General features: G+C 41.7%; 2 protein-coding genes across 3 annotated transcripts; one reads left to right on the top strand and one right to left on the bottom strand.

Moving 5' to 3' along the window:
• Positions 1–5,420: 5,420 nt before the first annotated feature.
• Positions 5,421–9,754, bottom strand: LOC110524139 (U6 snRNA-associated Sm-like protein LSm4). The gene is made up of 5 exons (XM_021603502.2): positions 9,622–9,754; positions 7,926–7,967; positions 7,657–7,755; positions 7,207–7,396; positions 5,421–6,182 (listed from the first exon to the last, which is right to left on the bottom strand). The coding sequence occupies exons 1-5, from the start codon at positions 9,622–9,624 to the stop codon at positions 6,073–6,075; spliced, it is 444 nt and encodes a 147-aa protein (XP_021459177.1). The 5' UTR covers positions 9,625–9,754; the 3' UTR covers positions 5,421–6,072.
• A 25-nt stretch (positions 9,755–9,779) lies between these two features.
• On the top strand, positions 9,780–14,021 carry pgpi (Pyroglutamyl-peptidase 1). 2 transcript variants are annotated; one of them, XM_036976510.1, is made up of 5 exons: positions 9,780–9,835; positions 11,842–11,894; positions 12,543–12,659; positions 12,774–13,006; positions 13,182–14,021. In XM_036976510.1, the coding sequence occupies exons 4-5, from the start codon at positions 12,801–12,803 to the stop codon at positions 13,372–13,374; spliced, it is 399 nt and encodes a 132-aa protein (XP_036832405.1). In that variant the 5' UTR covers positions 9,780–9,835; positions 11,842–11,894; positions 12,543–12,659; positions 12,774–12,800; the 3' UTR covers positions 13,375–14,021.
• Positions 14,022–18,512: the final 4,491 nt, after the last annotated feature.

Raw genomic sequence — 18,512 nt, 5'->3', positions numbered from 1 at the left:
CCTAATAGCCATGAACTTTAATGCAGGGTAACTTAAATCCGTTTGACCAAACTCGGGACCACCTGAGAGAGACGCATACATACATAGCTCTCCCTCGTCCTCCATTTGGCAAATCTGACCATAATTCAATCTTCCTGATTCCTGCTTATAAGCAAAATTAAAGCAGGAAGCACCAGTGACTAGATCAATAAAAAAAATGCTAAGCTACGGGACTGTTTTGCTAGCACAGACTAGAATACAGACTAGAAGATTCCTCCAATGGCATTGAGGAGTACACCACATCAGTCATCGGCTTCAGCAGTAAGTGCATCGAGGACGTCGTCCCAACAGTGACCGCACGTACATACCCCAACCAGAAGTCATGGATTACAGGCAACATCCGCACTGAGCTAAAGGCTAGAGCTGCCGCTTTCAAGGGGCGGGACTCTAACCCGGAAGCTTATAAGAAATCCCGCTATGCCTTCCGACGAACCACCATACAGTCAAAGCGTCAATACAGGATGAAGATCAAATGTACTACACCAGCTCCGAAGCTTGACGGTTGTAGCAGGGCTTGCAAACCATTACAAAGGGAATCACAGCCTGGAGCTGCCCAGTGACACAAGCCTACCAGACGAGCTAAACATCTTCTATGCTCGCTTCGAGGCAAATAACACTGAAACATGCATTAGAGCACCAGCTGTTCCGGAAAACTGTGTGATCACGCTCTCCGCAGCCGATGTAAAACCTTTAAACAGGTCAGCATTCACAAGGCTGCAGGGCCCGACAGATTACCAGGATGTGCACTGCGAGCATTCACTGACCAACTGTCAAGTGTCTTCACTGACATTTTCAACCTCTCCCTGTCCGAGTCTTTAATGGCAAACATGTTTCAAGCAGACCACCATAGTGCCTGTGCCCAAGAACACCAAGGTAACCTGTCTAAATTACTACCGACCCGTAACACTCATGTCTGTAGCCATGAAGTGCTTTGAAAGGCTGGTCATGACTCACATCAACACCATTATCCCAGAAACCCTAGACCCACTCCAATTTGCATACCGCCCCAACAGATCCACAGATGATGCAATCTCTTTTGCACTCCATACTGCCCTTTCCCACCTGGACAAAAGGAACACCTATGTGAGAATGCTATTCATTGACTACAGCTCAGCGTTCAACACCATAGTGCCCTCAAAGCTCATCAATAAGCTAAGGACCCTGGGACTAAACAACTCCCTCTGCAACCGGATCCTGGACTTCCTGACGGGTCGCCCCTAGGTGGTAAGGGTAGGTAAAAACACATCCGCCACGCTGATCCTCAACACAGGGGCCCCTTAGGGGTGCGTGCTCAGTCCCCTCCTGTAGTTCCTGTTCACTCATAATTGCACGGCCAGGCACGACTCCAAAACCATCATTAAGTTTGCAGATGACACAACACTGGTAGGCCTGATCACTGACAAGACAGCCTATAGGAAGGAGATCAGAGACCTGGCCATGTGGTGCCAGGACAACAATCTCTCCCTCAACGTGATCAGGACAAAGGAGATGATTGTGGACTACAGGAAAAAGAGGACCGAGCACACCCCCATTCTCATCGACAGGGCTGCAGTGAAGCAGGTTGAGAGCTTAAAGTTACTTGGTGTCCACATCACCAACAAACTAACATTGGCCAAACACACCAAGACAGTCGTGAAGAGGGCACGACAAAACCTATTCCCCCTCAGGAGACTGAAAAGATTTGGCATGGGTGGGTCCTCAGATCCTCAAAAAGGTTCTACAGCTGCACCATCAAGAGCATCCTGACTGGTTGCATCACTGCCTGGTATGGCTACTGCTCGGCCTCCGACCACAAGGCACTACAGAGGGTAGTGCGATCGGCCCAGGACATCACTGGCTAAGCTTCCTGCCATCCAGGACCTCTAGAACAGGCAGTGTCAGAAGAAGGCCATAAAAATTGTCAAAGACTCCATCCACCCTTGTCATAGACTGTTCTCTCTGCTACTGCACGGCAAGTGGTGCCGAAGCGCCAAGTCTAGGCTTCTAAACAGCTTCTACCCCCAAGCCATAAGACTCCTGAACACCTAATCAAATGGCTACCCAGACTATTTGCATTCCCCCCCTCCCTTCCCCTCTTTTACACCGCTGATACTCTGTTATCATCTATGCATAGTCACTTTAATAACTCTACCTTCATGTGCATATTACCTCAACTAACCGGTGCCCACGAAAATTGACTCTGTACCGGTATCCCCCTGTAAAATAGTCTCGCTCGTTATTTTACTGCTGCTCTTTAATTACTTGCTACTTTTATTTCTTATTCTTATCCGTATTTTTTCAACTGCATTGTTTGTTAGGGGCTCGTAAGTAAGCATTTCACTGTAAGGTACCTGTTGTATATGGCGCATGTGACTAATACAATTTGATTTGATTTGGGCTGTGGCGGTCACGAAATTTAGTCGGCTGGTGATTGTCAAGCAAATAACTGGTCGGTCTCATGGTAACTTACCGTTAATTAACAAACACATTTAGCTTCTCCTGGCTCCACTGATGCAGAACATCTACATTTAAAAAAGTATAATAAATCCATGTAATATATCATACACCTTCGCAATAAATCCATTATTATTTTAGACAGGTCTAAAGAAGTATGAAAATCGAATTCAGAAGAACAGAATAGTATACTTTGAGTTGTCCTTATGTTAGGCTCTGATATGGCTATGTCAAATGGCTGTGGGCTACATTAGTTAATTTAGCAGACAAGATTTGCTTAGAATTCCTTAGGATTATTGTATATAATCTTTTTAGTATGAATAATACAATTGAACAATGCTGAATAAAATAGAAAGGAGATTTACTCCAAACTATTTGAGAGTGCGCAATTCTGTGCCGAGCGGTTAACAAAGAAATAGGTATTCCTATATGCTTAATTTAGAGTTATTATTGTAACTTTAGTTGTTCTACAAACATTGATCTATATGCTTAGATTTTTTAATACATTGTAAGGCTGCATGACGTGACTAAAGATGATTTAAAAAAAAAAAATTGCTCTAAAAAGGCATGAGCTCTGCTTTGTGTGCTTTGTTTCTTGCGCAGGACGTACACTCTACATCAGTCATTCATTCACAATTTGACAATTTCACGGCAGCATCCCCTTTGTGTGGCTGTAATGCACCCTAAAAAAAAGCCATGCCTTTTGCGGCCAGTGGCCTCTGCAGAACTTTTTTGCAAAACCTTTCACAGATCTGTGCCTCGACAAAATCCTGTCTCGGAGCTCTATGGACAATTCCTTCGACCTCGTGGCTCGGTTTTTGCTCTGACATGCACTGTCAGCTGTGGAACCTTATATAGACAGGTGTGCCTTTCCAAAACATGTCCAATAAATTGAATATACCACAGGTGGACTCCAGTCAAGTTGTAGAAACATCTCAAGGATGATCAATGGAAACCGGATGCACCGGAGCTCAATTTCGAGTCTCATTGCAAAGGGTCTGAATACTTATGTAAATAAGGTTAAAAAAAATATATAAAATGTATTACATTTGGAAAATGTTATTAAAAACCTGTTTTGTGTGTGTGTATATTGATAAGAGTTCAAATGTTCCTCATCAGTTTTAGAATAAGGCTGTATTGTAACAAAATGTGGAAAAAGTGAACAGGTCTGAATACTTTCCGAAGGCACCTTATTTCAGAGGTAGGGAAACCATCTCATAATTTCCAGCAACCCCTTGTCAAAAAACACTTATGCATTTTACATTTTCAATTGAAGCTGGCTTTTCATGCAAATGAAGTTGAGGTTTGAGTTCTTTTTTGGGGGTTTCATGTTACAGGTTACTGAAACTAATACAGATATTCCATTTCAATTCATTAGAAACAGCCACAATACTTGCAACACTACAGTAATAAAACTCATGGAACAGCATCCTAAATCTGTCAGCATCTCATGTGATATTTAACTTCATGAATTATAACTATGTTAAATCAGGGCTTGCCTTGCTACCTAAACCCCTTGCTCTGGCCAAACATAAGTTTATTTTCCGCAATAGAGCTCCACAGTGGAGGTGTCATAATACCCATAAAACCTAGCTGTTGCAATCATTTTTCCACCATTCATTTTATCCTCTCAATAAAAAAAATAAAAAGCTGTTGCGCAGCAACTCACTGCCTTCTTGAAGACAAACAATGTATACGAAACGCTTCAGTCTGGTTTTAGACCCCATCATAGCACTGAGACGGCACTCATGAAGGTGGTAAAATACCTTTTAATGGCATCAGACCAAGGCTCTGCATCTGTCCTCGTGCTCCTAGACCTTAGTGCTGCTTTTGATACCATCGATCACCACATTCTTTTGCAGAGATTGGAAACCCAAATTGGTCTACACGGAAAAGTTCTTGCCTGGTTTAGATCTTATCTGTCGGAAAGATATGAGTTTGTCTCTGGATGGTTTGTCATCTGACAAATCAACTGTACATTTTGGTCATATCAAGACTATTTAAAGGACAGGACAGCCCCCCCCCCCAAAAAATCTCTCTCGGCAAAACTACAAATCCCTGCAAGCTCCTGCATATCATCTCTGGCAGACACCTTTGCTAACAGGTATTGTGTCAACTTAAAACTTGCACAAGGCAGTTCACAGAATTGTCAATTTAAATACATTTTGCCAATTTATGAATTACTACATTTTGCTAACATTCGATAGTTAATCCAGAGATTCTTACCTTTGCCTCGATTAGGCAGTCTCATCCAGATCATCATGTCATTTGTAGTTCTTTATGAGAACCACATTAGCATTTCATTTTTGGCGGGTAAATATAGGCAAATATATTGATAGAAGTCACCTTGTCCTAGAAAGATTTACAGGGTTATCAAAGCGTCACGGTAAGCCTACACAGCCCTTATTTTAATGTTTCTAAAATTACCTAATGGAAAAACTATTTGAACGATTTCCCTGTTAGACCGCTAGGATTTATTGGTATTATGACTCATACAGTGGTACTCTACAAATTTGGATCTTGCAGATGATTTCTAGAACACAAACACATTCTAACCATTCTGACTGGTAACAGAAACTGGTTGGGCCAGAGCCAGAACACGCGTGGGTATAGCGGCGTTTTGAAAATCAGTCATTTGCATTGATACTCTGATTGGTTAGAGATGATCCAATCGCTAAGGACTTTGTTTTGACGTATGCAACGAACATAGAGCAGTGGAAGAATTCAGTTTAAGTCGTCACACAAAATCCTGGCTGCATTATTGCACATTCAGCAGCTCTGTGATTGAGGTTGTGCTTTAGGGGGTTGGAGGGTTACACCAGCCTTGTTATATGCACCCCTTATTGTTTGTTGACTACGGACTGTTTATTTTACAGCTAGTTATACAAGAACATAAACCTAATATGCAAATTGTGTTTTTGTCACTGTAGGACATAAGCGAGCATGAGTGTTACAAAAGGCTTTTTAATTCTGTATGTAGACCAATTCAATTCGTTTTTTCTACTTTCATACATAAAGTACAGTGTATAACATAAAATTGTTTATTCTCATGTAAGTAAATTAAAGTTATTTTCTTGGGTTACAAAATGCAAATAAAATTCCAAAAGTAGAACATTTAGAAACACGCAATTGGGACTCTTTAACCAACTACGTATTTTTCACTCACATACCCCAATCAACTTAAGTTTTCAAATTCCAAGGGCATAAAATGTGCTTTAAGTTGAAAACAATTGGATATACATAAAAAAAACAATTGGGTACAATCAGTTGTATGTAAATGTCTCTAGCCACAATAAAAACAAACTTCTGGACGATATTTATAGGTTTTTGGCGGTGGTCCAAATTGATAACTTAACAAAAACTGTAAGTAGGGGGGAAGAAATCTGTAGATAATACAAAACCCTGCATTTTCTGACCTGAACGGACTATTCATAGTTCTCACAGTGGAGTTCAAACTCACACAACACACAACTAGAAACAAAGGACAGAGGGAGCGGTAATGGCCATTATACAAGACGTTGTGTGAGATGATCTCCACTGAGTTATTATTCTGTGAAAACTACACTCTCTTACGTCTGACCTGTCTGCCTGTCCCTCGTCTCAGTGCTGGTTCTTGACTCCCTGAGGTTTGCCACCACCAGGCTTCTTCTCCTGCTGCTGCTGGCCTCTGCCCACTCCTGGCATACCGCGGCCACGGCCTCCAAATACACCTAAACATAGAGCATGACCAAAGTTAAGCCACATCAGGAGCACCAGAAAATAATGATTGACACAGCTTATATGATTTCTAGCTACTTTTGAAGCACACACTGTGCCCTAGAAACATTTTTTTTTTTTTTTTTAAACTAGGCAAGCCAGTTAAGAACAAATTCTTATTTTCAATGACGGCCTAGGAACAGTGGGTTAACTGCCTTGTTCAGGGGCAGAACGACAGATTTTTACCTTGTCAGCTCGGGGATTCGATCTATCGACCTTTCGGTTACTGGCCCAATGCTCTAACCACTAGGCCACCTGCCACCCCAACTAATATTTAACAATGTAAAGACAGTTTATTATAAAAGCTCAAATGTGGATGCATATGCCTGTCATTGAAATTACAGATCTGCGACACACACTGCCTAAATCATAGGCAAATGCAAAAAAAAGCAGATGCTTTAGTCCAGGTCTGGGAGGAGATCCCTCAGGAGACCATCCGCCACCTCATCAGGAGCATGCCCAGGCGTTGTAGGGAGGTCATACAGGCACGTGGAGGCCACACACACTACTGAGCCTCATTTTGACTTGTTTTAAGGACATTACATCAAAGTTGGATCAGCCTGTAGCGTGGTTTTCCACTTTAATTTTGAGTGTGACTCCAAATCCAGACCTCCATGGGTTGATAAAATTGATTTCCATTGATAATTTTTGCGTGATTTTGTTGTTGCCAAGAAACTGTAGATCTCGTACAATAATTTGCAAATAAAATCATTGAAAATCCTACAATGTGATTTTCTGGATTTTTTTTCTCATTTTGTCTGTCATAGTTGAAGTGTACATATGAGGAAAATTACAGGCCTCTCATCTTTTTAAGTGGGAGAACTTGCACAATTGGTGGCTGACTAAATACTTTTTTGCCCCACTGTGTGTGTGTGTGTATACTTAGCTCATAAATATAAGTCCCAATTGCGTCACACTACCAGCACCTCAACCAAATGTTACCCATTTGCCTCCCCAGAAAGAGAGGTTCCATCTTACCTCTACCTGCTCCTGCTCCTCCCCCTCGGCCCTTGCCCTGCTGTTTGTTCTGCTGCATGCCTCCTCGCCCGCGGCCCTTGGACACCACCTCCTCCTTTACCATGTCGATGATTTCATCAGGGATACGCAGGTACTTTATGGTGCTTCCTCTGATGTAACACTCGGGCATCCTCCAAAACTTATCTCCATCCTAAACGATAGGAGTGAATGGGATTAGGGGAGAATTTCAGCATTAGTCTTGGTAGAAGCACTCTTAAAAGCTGAATCTTTTGACTGTCAATAGTGCCATCTTGTGGCTAGACATGGACATTTTTCTGATAGTTGATTTGTGAAAAAGACAGCAATGTAGCCTCTTCATTCACGGCTGTCACGTAAGCAACCATATACATATTTCAGATCAGTGGTCACAACTCTTGAGTGTCGACAAGTACTTATAGACAAACCCTTTACCCTCGAGGTGCAGATGACTTCTCGTAAGTTGATATTCATCCAGTTGTCACAACTGACCAAGTGTCCGTTGTACGTCTCTCCATTCTTCAACTCCACCAGCTGAGGAGCATAGGCATGAGTAAGAAATCAAAGTGATGTGGTTTCATGTTTGTACCACAAAAACGAATGACCACATTTACATGAACAACCGTGAGAAACTCACATGACTCAAGAAACAAAGTAAGAGTAAAATATCACAAAAACTTAAGACTAGTTGAATTCATCCTTACCATAGGGTGGTTCTGTGCAGTCTTCAGCAGAGATAGAGGTAGCTGTGAATTTCAATGTTTTTTTAAAGTCATTGCGCATGTTGTCTTGCTCGCTAGCTAACACATGATTAAATTAGCTAGCTAGCTTTGAAAAGGTTTGCTAACTAGTTGGTATGATAGCCAACTATACTGAACAAAAATATAAACGCAACAATTTCAAAGAATTTACTGAGTTAGTTCATATCAGGAAATCAGTCAATTAAAAAAGTCATTAGGCCCTAATCAATGGATTTCACATGACTGGAAATACAGATATGCATCTGTTGGTCCCAGACACCTTTATAAAAAAGGTAGTGACAACCGCCATTTGCCTCATGCAGCGCGGCGGCTCCTTCACAGAGTTGATCAGGCTGTTGATTGTGGCCTGTGGAATGTTGTCCCACTCCTCTTCAATGGCTGTAAAAAGTTGCGGGAACTGGAACACGCTATTGTACATGTCGAACCAGAGCATCCCAAACATGCTCAATAGGCCATGAAAGAACTGGGACATTTTCAGCTTCCAGGAATTGTGTACAGCCCTTGTGACATGGGGATGTGCACTATTATGCTGAAACATTAGATGGTGGCGGCAGATGAATGGCACAACAATGGGTCTCGGGATCTAGTCAAGGTATCTCTGTGCATTCAAATTGCCATAGATAAAATGCAATTGTGTTCTTTGTCCGTAGCTTATGCCTGCCTATACCATAACCCCACCACCACAGTGCACTCTGTTCACAACGTTGACATCAGTAAACAGCTCGCTCACACAATGCTATATACGTGGTCAGCAGTTGTGTGGCTGGTTGGACGACCTGCCAAATTCTCTAAAATTACATTTGAGGCAGCTTATAGCAAGGGTTCCCAAACTTGGTCCTGGGGCCCCCCTGGATGCACGGTTAGTTTTGCTGTAGCACTACACTGCTGATTCACATAATCAAAGCTTGATGATGAGATGGTTATTTGAATCAGTTGTGTAGTGCTAGGGCAAAAACTAAAACGTGCACCGGGGGGTGGGGAGAAGAGACACCCCAGGACTGTTTGGTGGACATTCCTGCAGTCTGCGTGCCAAATGCACACTCCCTCAAAGACATCTGTGGCATTGTGTTGTGACAAAACTGCACATTTTAGAGTCACCTTTTTTTGTCCCCAGCACAAGGTGCACCTGTCTAGTGATCATGCTGTTTTATCAGTTTCTTCATATGCCACACCTGTCAGGTGGATGGATTATCTTGGCAAATGAAAAATGCACACTATGGGATGTAAACAAATTTGTGCACAACATTTGAGAGAAATAAGCTTTTTGTGCTTATTGAACATTTCTGGGATACTTCATTTCAGCTCATGGAACCTACACTTTACATGATGCGTTTATATTGTTTGTTTAGTGTAGTTAACTAGCCAGATCAAATTTGACTTGAAATGCAAACCATGTGTTTAGACACTATAACAAACATATGTCAATGTTTTAACTAGATTACGATTATATTTTTAGTTAGCTATTAGCTAGCATTAACACAATGAGTTAACCATTTAGCTACGTTCATGTTACGTTACAGTAGCTAACTATCCAAGCTGCATGGTAAACAAAACAACCACGCTTTTGTGCTCGAGCTATTCCACGGTCCCACACATAATAGTCCTCATATTACTGTAACCCGAAAAAACATATACTTACCATTATAACAGATTATATTACAAACTATCCGGTCAACTGAACGTATTTTATTTTGTTTGCTAATGCTAACTACGTTGGACGGAAGTTGTCGCCAAAATGTGTTTCTACCATGCGTCATTACGTCAGACTCACCAAGAAAAAAAATACGCAAAAAGCACAGAAACAGATGACTGATCAACTGTGAAAGGACAGCAAAATCCCAGCTGCATTCTTGGTAAAATTTAGAATAACAAACGAAAACATTTACTACAGCTAAGAAAAATATGGACAATAGTAACCAAACTGTTGTTGTAACAGGTTAGTGGGCTTTCCTCTACTTGCTCGACTGTACGTAGTTTCTAGCTCGACAAAGCCAACTAGGGCGTGCATGTGAAGAACGTTACTCTGTTGAAAAGTTGTGTGAAGGACATGCAGCTGAGTTGTCCAAATAGTTGCAGTTTGTTATTTGTAAAATGGCATACATTCCTTCAAAGTGTTTGTCAAATTGGCAATCATTTGTTTCTTGTATTCCAAAATAATATGCCTATGGATAACTGCCTATGGACATAATTGCATAACTTTAGGAACGTGTCATACAATACCTACTTGACCCTGTATGTAGCAGAATCAAATTGAAGTTGTAATATTTCAGACCTCCAGACATGCACTTGTTAGGCAATTTGGCTAATTTTTAATGTCTTCCTTGTGTTTAGCAAAATTCTAGTTTCAATAAACATTTGCTTTACATACTAGCATTAAACAGAATTGTGAAACTTTTAGGGTGTTTTCAAATACTCCTCTTTTTAAAAGACATTATCTCAGTTCTCTTTAAAGTGAATTGGGGTAAAACATTTAAATGAAATAAAAATAACCCAGTTCTCTTTGTAGTCACACTACCCTTGCCTTTGAATGAGGACTCAACTATTTTTTTCCAGTACACTTCACCTATTTTGTGGACTGAGTCCTCTTTGCACTCACATTGCTATGTTTAGAAAGGAATCAAGATATTTTTTCCAACATGCACTCTGTGTTTTTACAAAGTGCAGGACAAGCCATTCAATCAGAATTGTGTTATTGGACAACTAGATATACATACATTTTGGAAGCTAATAATTGCATTTAATTAAAATATGAGACATAATAATTGTAATTAGAAGATACTATTAACATGTACATTGTATTGCTAACATAATAAATAGCAGAATAATAACTGCAGATTTAAATAATGCTGTAATTGAAAATTGTACACCCAATATTGTGTGTGCCCCTTTATTAGCTAGAATTTATTTTTGTACCCTACAGTATGTTGTTATTCTCACCAAATGATGTTGTCTTCTCACACTTTTCAAAATGCACAACCAAATAAGCATTTTATGAAGCTCTCAGCCTATAGATAGCATATTGCAAACAAATAATCTTGAACTAAAAACACACATTTTGTCATTTGTGTCGCTAATCAGTAAAAAAAAAAAAAAAAAAAAAAAATCTGCGAACCTGCATATAATCTTCTCTCTTTTGTGGCACCAATGTGATGGATTATGGCAGGGGAATCTGTGTTGCAGTATTCAAGTGTGTGGTGTGGGAATAATGACAGACGAACCTGGGGAGCTTTGTGTTCACATTTCCCTAAAAGAGGGAACCGGACCACGGAATTCAAGCGAACCGCTTCAGGAGCTCTTTTGAGGTGTCTGACTTCCTTTGGAGTGTTCACAGTGCACAACAAATGTTGCAAACCGTGCTGAGTTCACAAAAATTGGCCGAAAGGGACCAAGTGTGAAAACACCCGAATTCTCCTGTCTCCCAGACACAAAGGCCAGTTGAACACGGGATGGCCTGATAAAATATGTTAGATTGCCTGGGAACAGAGGGCCTCACAAAAGAGCTGGCCAGCAGCTGCCGACCTCACGCTCACTCCTTTTCACCTTCCTGCCAGACAGACAGATCCCTGTGTCCCCAAGGGAACACACCAGCCCATTAATTTCACAGGGATTCAGAGTGATGTCTCAACGTTACTGCAGCTACACTCACACATTTATAAACACATCATATAAAGTGAGCATTTTATTGGATTGTGCATATTTCTTTAGTGTCCCTTCGAGCGTGGGTTCTTAGGACAGTTATTTCCCTTCAAGCAAATGTATTGCCAAGCAATCCTATAAGTAAGCTTCAATCTCAAGTTAATTGAGTCTGCTATTTTAGTTTAACACTTTTAATTTTTATAAATGCTGCCATATTTTGCAGGGTTTGAGCCATTTGGAGAGCACACTATTAATGCCAGTTGGGTAGCAGTCCAGGTATGTATATTTAGCATATTTCACGTAGGCTATATTGAATTAACTTGTCTTTATAACTATGAGGATGAGTTTATTTCCCTGACAATAACACAAAACTGCCTACCTTGTTCATGCTCAACCTGTTTTGGTAGAACACAGTTGTCATGGGATCTCCATTCAGAAAATGTTTTCTTACACGTTCTATAATGTGAGAGAATCATTATAGGGCCAAAGTGGTAGTGTGAGGCTGTATTGGGAAATGTGATGGGGACAATGGTTGTCAGGGTGTCTAGACAGACTTGATAAGGATATTCAAATCAAACAAAGGGCTGCTTTGTGGCTGTGGTCAATCACGCCACTTTTAAATGTTTATGGGAACTGGCCTGGTAGCCATGGCCAGTTGTCCTGTAGCAAATTATAGAGCCAGTTGTGAACATTACACTTTAGAAATGTTGTCTCCTCCAGAAATGTTCAATCTTTTCCTATTTGTGCTTTCCCAATTTGTATTTTCAGGATATCATCCAATCATATTTCTGTTGTGCATATTTTTTTATGGACTGAATAGACAATGTAAAGATGACCACAAGGAAATGTCTAACATGTTACAAAATTTATATTTATTTTATTATCTTTTATGAATCACCTGTCTACTCTTCTCTTTGTTTTAAGGAACTGAAGAAGCTGGGCCTGGGAAAGGACATAGACCTGCATGTGTATGAGGTGCCTGTCGACTACCAGGCAGTCCAGAGTTTGATTCCATCACTATGGAAGCAGTATCATCCCCAGGTAAGAAGGCAATGAATGGGCCCCTATCTCCTTTCCTGCTGGTCAATTATGCACCTTAATATGCACCATATTTGAATTTGTTTGTTTTGTATCCTTCTCTGCACGGGGAATCAGTTAGTGGTCCATGTTGGAGTCTCAGGTATGGCCACCACCGTTACCTTAGAGAAATGTGGCCGTAACCATGGCTACAAGGGTCTGGACAACAGCCGCTTCTGTCCCCATTCTCAGTGTTGCATTGAGGGGGGCCCAGACTGCATTGACTCGGTTATTGACATGGAATCGGTCTGCAAAAGAGTGACAGCCTCTGGACTAGGAGTAGCAGTCTCCGTATCAAAAGATGCTGGCAGGTAAGCATCCTCCTCCTGTGTGCTTTTGTGTTTGCGACATTGCTAATAAAATCAATATGCATGCATACACCTGTATTTCAAAGAAAGTTGTAGGCCTATTTTTTTTCCCCCACATATCTTACTGTAGAACCACCACTTAGAACCATTATATTAATTCCTGTGTCTTTCCTGACAGATACCTCTGTGACTTCACCTACTACACCTCTCTGTACCTGAGCCATGGGCACTCCGCATTCATCCACGTGCCTCCCATAGAGAAGCCTTATAGTGGAGTGGACTTGGGTAGGGCCCTCCAAGCCATCATACAAGAGATGTTGGACATGCTCGACCAAACCGAAGAGAAGATCCACTGCCAGTGTGTGCACTAATTTACCTGTGAAAGCCAACTGCCTTTAACCCCTTACACACAAGAGAGATTATGCACTTAACCACAACTAGCCAAACAATGTTTTTGTTTCATTACCTCTTCTGGTGCAAATTCAAAGATGGCAACCATACAGACACTTCCAGTTGACTTATTTCACCGCCATTTTGTCACATTCTTCATTGCTGTTTCCTCAAGCTCTTGACCTGGCCCATTTTTTTTTATCTTAATGGTTATGATGAGGTGAGTAAAGCTGGTTCGGTGTTTTGGTGTAACGAGCTTTCCCCACATTCTGTGGACACAGAAGAGATTGAGCAAGACGATTTGAACTGGAATAACAGGAATTGACAGAAGTGAGCCACATGCTTGTTCTAAGAGCGCTACTCTTTTTGAATCTGTTGTTGAGAAGCTTCCATGGTTTTGACTCTTTATCCATACTTACACTGCTATCTCAGAAACAGGGTTAGTGTATGGAATAGCCCTTTTTTGCATCAACTCAATGTACAAGTTCCACATTATTTATTGTTATCTATCTAGTTATTTAAGGGGAATTTCTGTCTTTGGTTGTTATTCATCATATCTTGAAGGAGTTATTTTTGTAACCAGCTTTTTCATTAAAGTCTTAGGCGTCCACTTGTTGGTGCTACTTAAGTCATGCTAGTACTTCCTGGATTTGATGTATATGAAATGCCCGGCCTTTTCCTCTCCACTCACCAACAAAACCAGCAAAATACAACTTCTGATAAGGATAAAGAAGGACTTCTCACCTCTTTCTTTTTTATGCTGTGGGTCTAGCCAGCTTCCAGGTCTACAGGGCTGATCATGTCCCGAAGCAGTGCAATAAATCCAAAGGAGGTGGTTTGTGTTTCTACTTCACCCAATGCTGGTGCAATGATGACACTTCTAAGTCTCCAGATCTGGAATCTATTTTCATCCACTGCAAACCTTTTTCCTCAGTCATTCTGGCCGGAGTCTATATCGCGCCGAGAACCTGTGCACACACAGAGAAACATCTACTGGCTGATCAGATCACAGAGGTGGAAAGAGAATACCCAGATTCTACTTTGACCATCAATGGGGGGATTTTAACCATACCAGCCTACAACAGGAACTTCCCAGATACAAACACTTGGTGAAATGTTCAACAAGTCAAGAAAAAAATTCTGGACCATGTTTACAGCACTTTTAAAGGGACATACCATGCTGTCTCCCATGCTCCCTAAGGGAACTCAGACCATGTGATGCTACACCTCATCCCTGCATACAGACATAAACTAAAAACTGCCAAGCCTGTCAAACATGCGGAAATAGACTGACGAGGACATTGGGAAGTGAAAGCACTGCCTAGACAACACAAATTGGAACATATTCAAGGACAGCAAAGCCAACATACACGACTACACAGACAGATTCACATCCTACATCAGTGTATGTGAGGAGAACTACATACCATCCAAATACTTTTCTATCACACCTCAACGACAAGCCATGGGTCACTGGTGAGCTTAGGGCTCTCCACAGTGCCGAAGAGCAAGACCAGGGTACTCTATAGAGGTCAAGAAAAAGCTACTCTCAGGAATGAAGACAGCCAAACAGCAGTACAAAGACAGGCTAGAGCAACTGCTCGTCTGTCTGGAAAGGACTGAAAGAAATTTCCAACTAGAAACCTAAAGCTACAAACCCTAACCCCTCACTGCCGAATAAACTAAACTAGTTCTACTGCAGATTTGACACACCCTCCACCTACCCCTCCTTGCCACTTCCCCCTCTCACCCATCTACCCCACCCCTCCCCTCCCCATTTCTCTCCAGGCTCCTCTCTCCTCTACTTAATACTTAAGTCTATTGACGCACACGTGCATCAATCTAAGTAATACAATTTAAAAAATCATCATCCCCAATTTTTTACATGGGTTACGTCTCAATCCACCTCATCCGCCTATGGCGGCCTTTCCGTATCTGCGGTGGAAGGTAACAGCTGTCAGACCATGAGACATCCCGAAAAATCTAGCTTCTCACAAAAACGTCTGTAGCTTCCGAATGGTTTGGCCTACAAACTATAATAACCACTCAATGGAAAGGGGAGACTCTCACAAACACAATGGTATTCTCCTGTGTCACGGGACCTGTCTTAAGATACTTCCATTCATTTGTATGGGTTATGGGAGTAGTTTTGTGACAACAGAAATAAGAGGTTAAATGTGTATCCAACCTTCAAAACCTTATTCCTTTATGATTTTTTTTCTGTTTTTTTTTTTTTTTTTTGCCATTTATGAATGTTTATTCAATGCGTTTCTATGGGATATAGTAATGGCCAAGTTCAATATTTTATCAACACATTTATTTTTATTTTTTTAATGTTTACACCTAAAGGTGTGCTAAAATTCAAAATCAAATAGCTAAATGATCCATGGTATGACCATCTTAAAACAATTCCACGTGTTATGTCAGCTTAGTAACCTTCCCCTCAAATGGCGTAGTTATTTAAGGTTTAAAGCACTGCACAGACCAGCTCTCCCGTTTTCACTGACCATATTCAACCAGTCTTTAGAGCAATGCATTGTTCCTGCCTGTTTCAAATCTTCCATCATTGTTACAGTCCCAAAAAAACCTAAATGTGTCCTGCCTGAACTTTTACAGACCTGCAGTGCTCACCTCGGTAATCATGAAAACCTTTCAGCGCCTGGTACTTTCCAATCTCAAAACCATCACTGACGCCTCCCTCAACCCACTGCAGTTTGCCTACAGAGCTGACAGGTCTGTGGACGACACTGTCGAAATGGGCCAACACTACATCCTCAAACACATCGATAACCCATAGACATATACAAGGACATAGTTTGTGGACTTTAGCTCTGCTTTCATTACATTATCTCAGAACTGCTACAAGACAAACTGTCCTAGCTGAACGTGTCCAGCTCCATCTATCAGTGGACTACTGACTTCCTAACCAACAGGACGCAACACGTGAAGCTGGGAAAACACCTCTCGGACTCTTTATCCCTCAGCACCAGAGTGCCGCAAGGATGCGTGCTCTCACCTGTACTCTACTCACTTTGCACCTCTAACAACGCATCTGTCAAACTACTCAAGTTTGCAGATGACGCAACTCTGGTCGATCTCATCACCGACGGCGATGAGTACATGTACCGTGGAGAGGTCAACCAACTAGTGGCCTGGTACAGTCAAAATAACCTGGAACTCAACACAGACAAAACCGTGGAAATGGTGGTTGACTTAAGAAAACGCCCCCCACCATCTCTCCCCCTCGAGATTGTTGGCTCAGCTGTTAGCATGGCTGAATCATTCAAATTCCTGGGGACCATCATCTCCCACAACCTCAAATTGGAGGACAACATCACAGAGGTCACCAAGGCGGCACACCAGTGGATGTACTACTTGCAGCAGCAAAACACAATCTCCCACCCAAACATTATCCGGTTTTAAGCATCAATCGTTGAGTCCATCCTTCATCTCCTCCATCACTGTCTGGTTTGGGTCTGCCCACTGCAAGGGCAAACTGCAACACATACCCAAAACGTCTTGCCACCTGAATAGTTTCTTCCCCCAGGCTGTGGCCCTCACCAACCGGCTATCTGGCCCATAGAGACTAAAGCACTATGCACTCTATGCTGCACACCGCATCAGGCCATCTCTGAACTGTATACAAAATAACTGCATTTCACTCTGTCCAGCTCTCTGCATTTAGATACAGTGCCTTGCGAAAGTATTCGGCCCCCTTGAACTTTGCGACCTTTTGCCACATTTCAGGCTTCAAACATAAAGATATAAAACTGTATTTTTTTGTCATGAAGTGGAACGACATTTATTGGATATTTCAAACTTTTTTAACAAATCAAAAATGGAAAAATTGGGCGTGCAAAATTATTCAGCCCCCTTAAGTTAATACTTTGTAGCGCCACCTTTTGCTGCGATTACAGCTGTAAGTCGCTTGGGGTATGTCTCTATCAGTTTTGCACATCGAGAGACTGAATTTTTTTCCCATTCCTCCTTGCAAAACAGCTCGAGCTCAGTGAGGTTGGATGGAGAGCATTTGTGAACAGCAGTTTTCAGTTCTTTCCACAGATTCTCGATTGGATTCAGGTCTGGACTTTGACTTGGCCATTCTAACACCTGGATATGTTTATTTTTGAACCATTCCATTGTAGATTTTGCTTTATGTTTTGGATCATTGTCTTGTTGGAAGACAAATCTCCGTCCCAGTCTCAGGTTTTTTGCAGACTCCATCAGGTTTTCTTCCAGAATGGTCCTGTATTTGGCTCCATCCATCTTCCCATCAATTTTAACCATCTTCCCTGTCCCTGCTGAAGAAAAGCAGACCCAAACCATGATGCTGCCACCACCATGTTTGACAGTGGGGGTGGTGTGTTCAGGGTGATGAGCTGTGTTGCTTTTACGCCAAACATAACGTCTTGCATTGTTGCCAAAAAGTTCAATTTTGGTTTCATCTGACCAGAGCACCTTCTTCCACATGTTTGGTGAGTCTCCCAGGTGGCTTGTGGCAAACTTTAAACGACACTTTTTATGGATATCTTTAAGAAATGGCTTTCTTCTTGCCACTCTTCCATAAAGGCCAGATTTGTGCAATATACGACTGATTGTTGTCCTATGGACAGAGTCTCCCACCTCAGCTGTAGATCTCTGCAGTTCATCCAGAGTGATCATGGGCCTCTTGGCTGCATCTCTGATCAGTCTTCTCCTTGTATGAGCTGAAAGTTTAGAGGGACGGCCAGGTCTTGGTAGATTTGCAGTGGTCTGATACTCCTTCCATTTCAATATTATCGCTTGCACAGTGCTCCTTGGGATGTTTAAAGCTTGGGAAATCTTTTTGTATCCAAATCCGGCTTTAAACTTCTTCACAACAGTATCTCGGACCTGCCTGGTGTGTTCCTTGTTCTTCATGATGCTCTTTGCGCTTTTAACGGACCTCTGAGACTATCACAGTGCAGGTGCATTTATATGGCGACTTGATTACACACAGGTGGATTGTATTTATCATCATTAGTCATTTAGGTCAACATTGGATCATTCAGAGATCCTCACTGAACTTCTGGAGAGAGTTTGCTGCACTGAAAGTAAAGGGGCTGAATAATTTTGCACGCCCAATTTTTCAGTTTTTGAT

The sequence above is a fragment of the Oncorhynchus mykiss genome, chromosome 5 (genome assembly GCF_013265735.2).
Source record: "Oncorhynchus mykiss isolate Arlee chromosome 5, USDA_OmykA_1.1, whole genome shotgun sequence".
NCBI lineage: Eukaryota > Metazoa > Chordata > Actinopteri > Salmoniformes > Salmonidae > Oncorhynchus > Oncorhynchus mykiss.
This window is presented reverse-complemented; position numbering and strand designations above follow the sequence as displayed.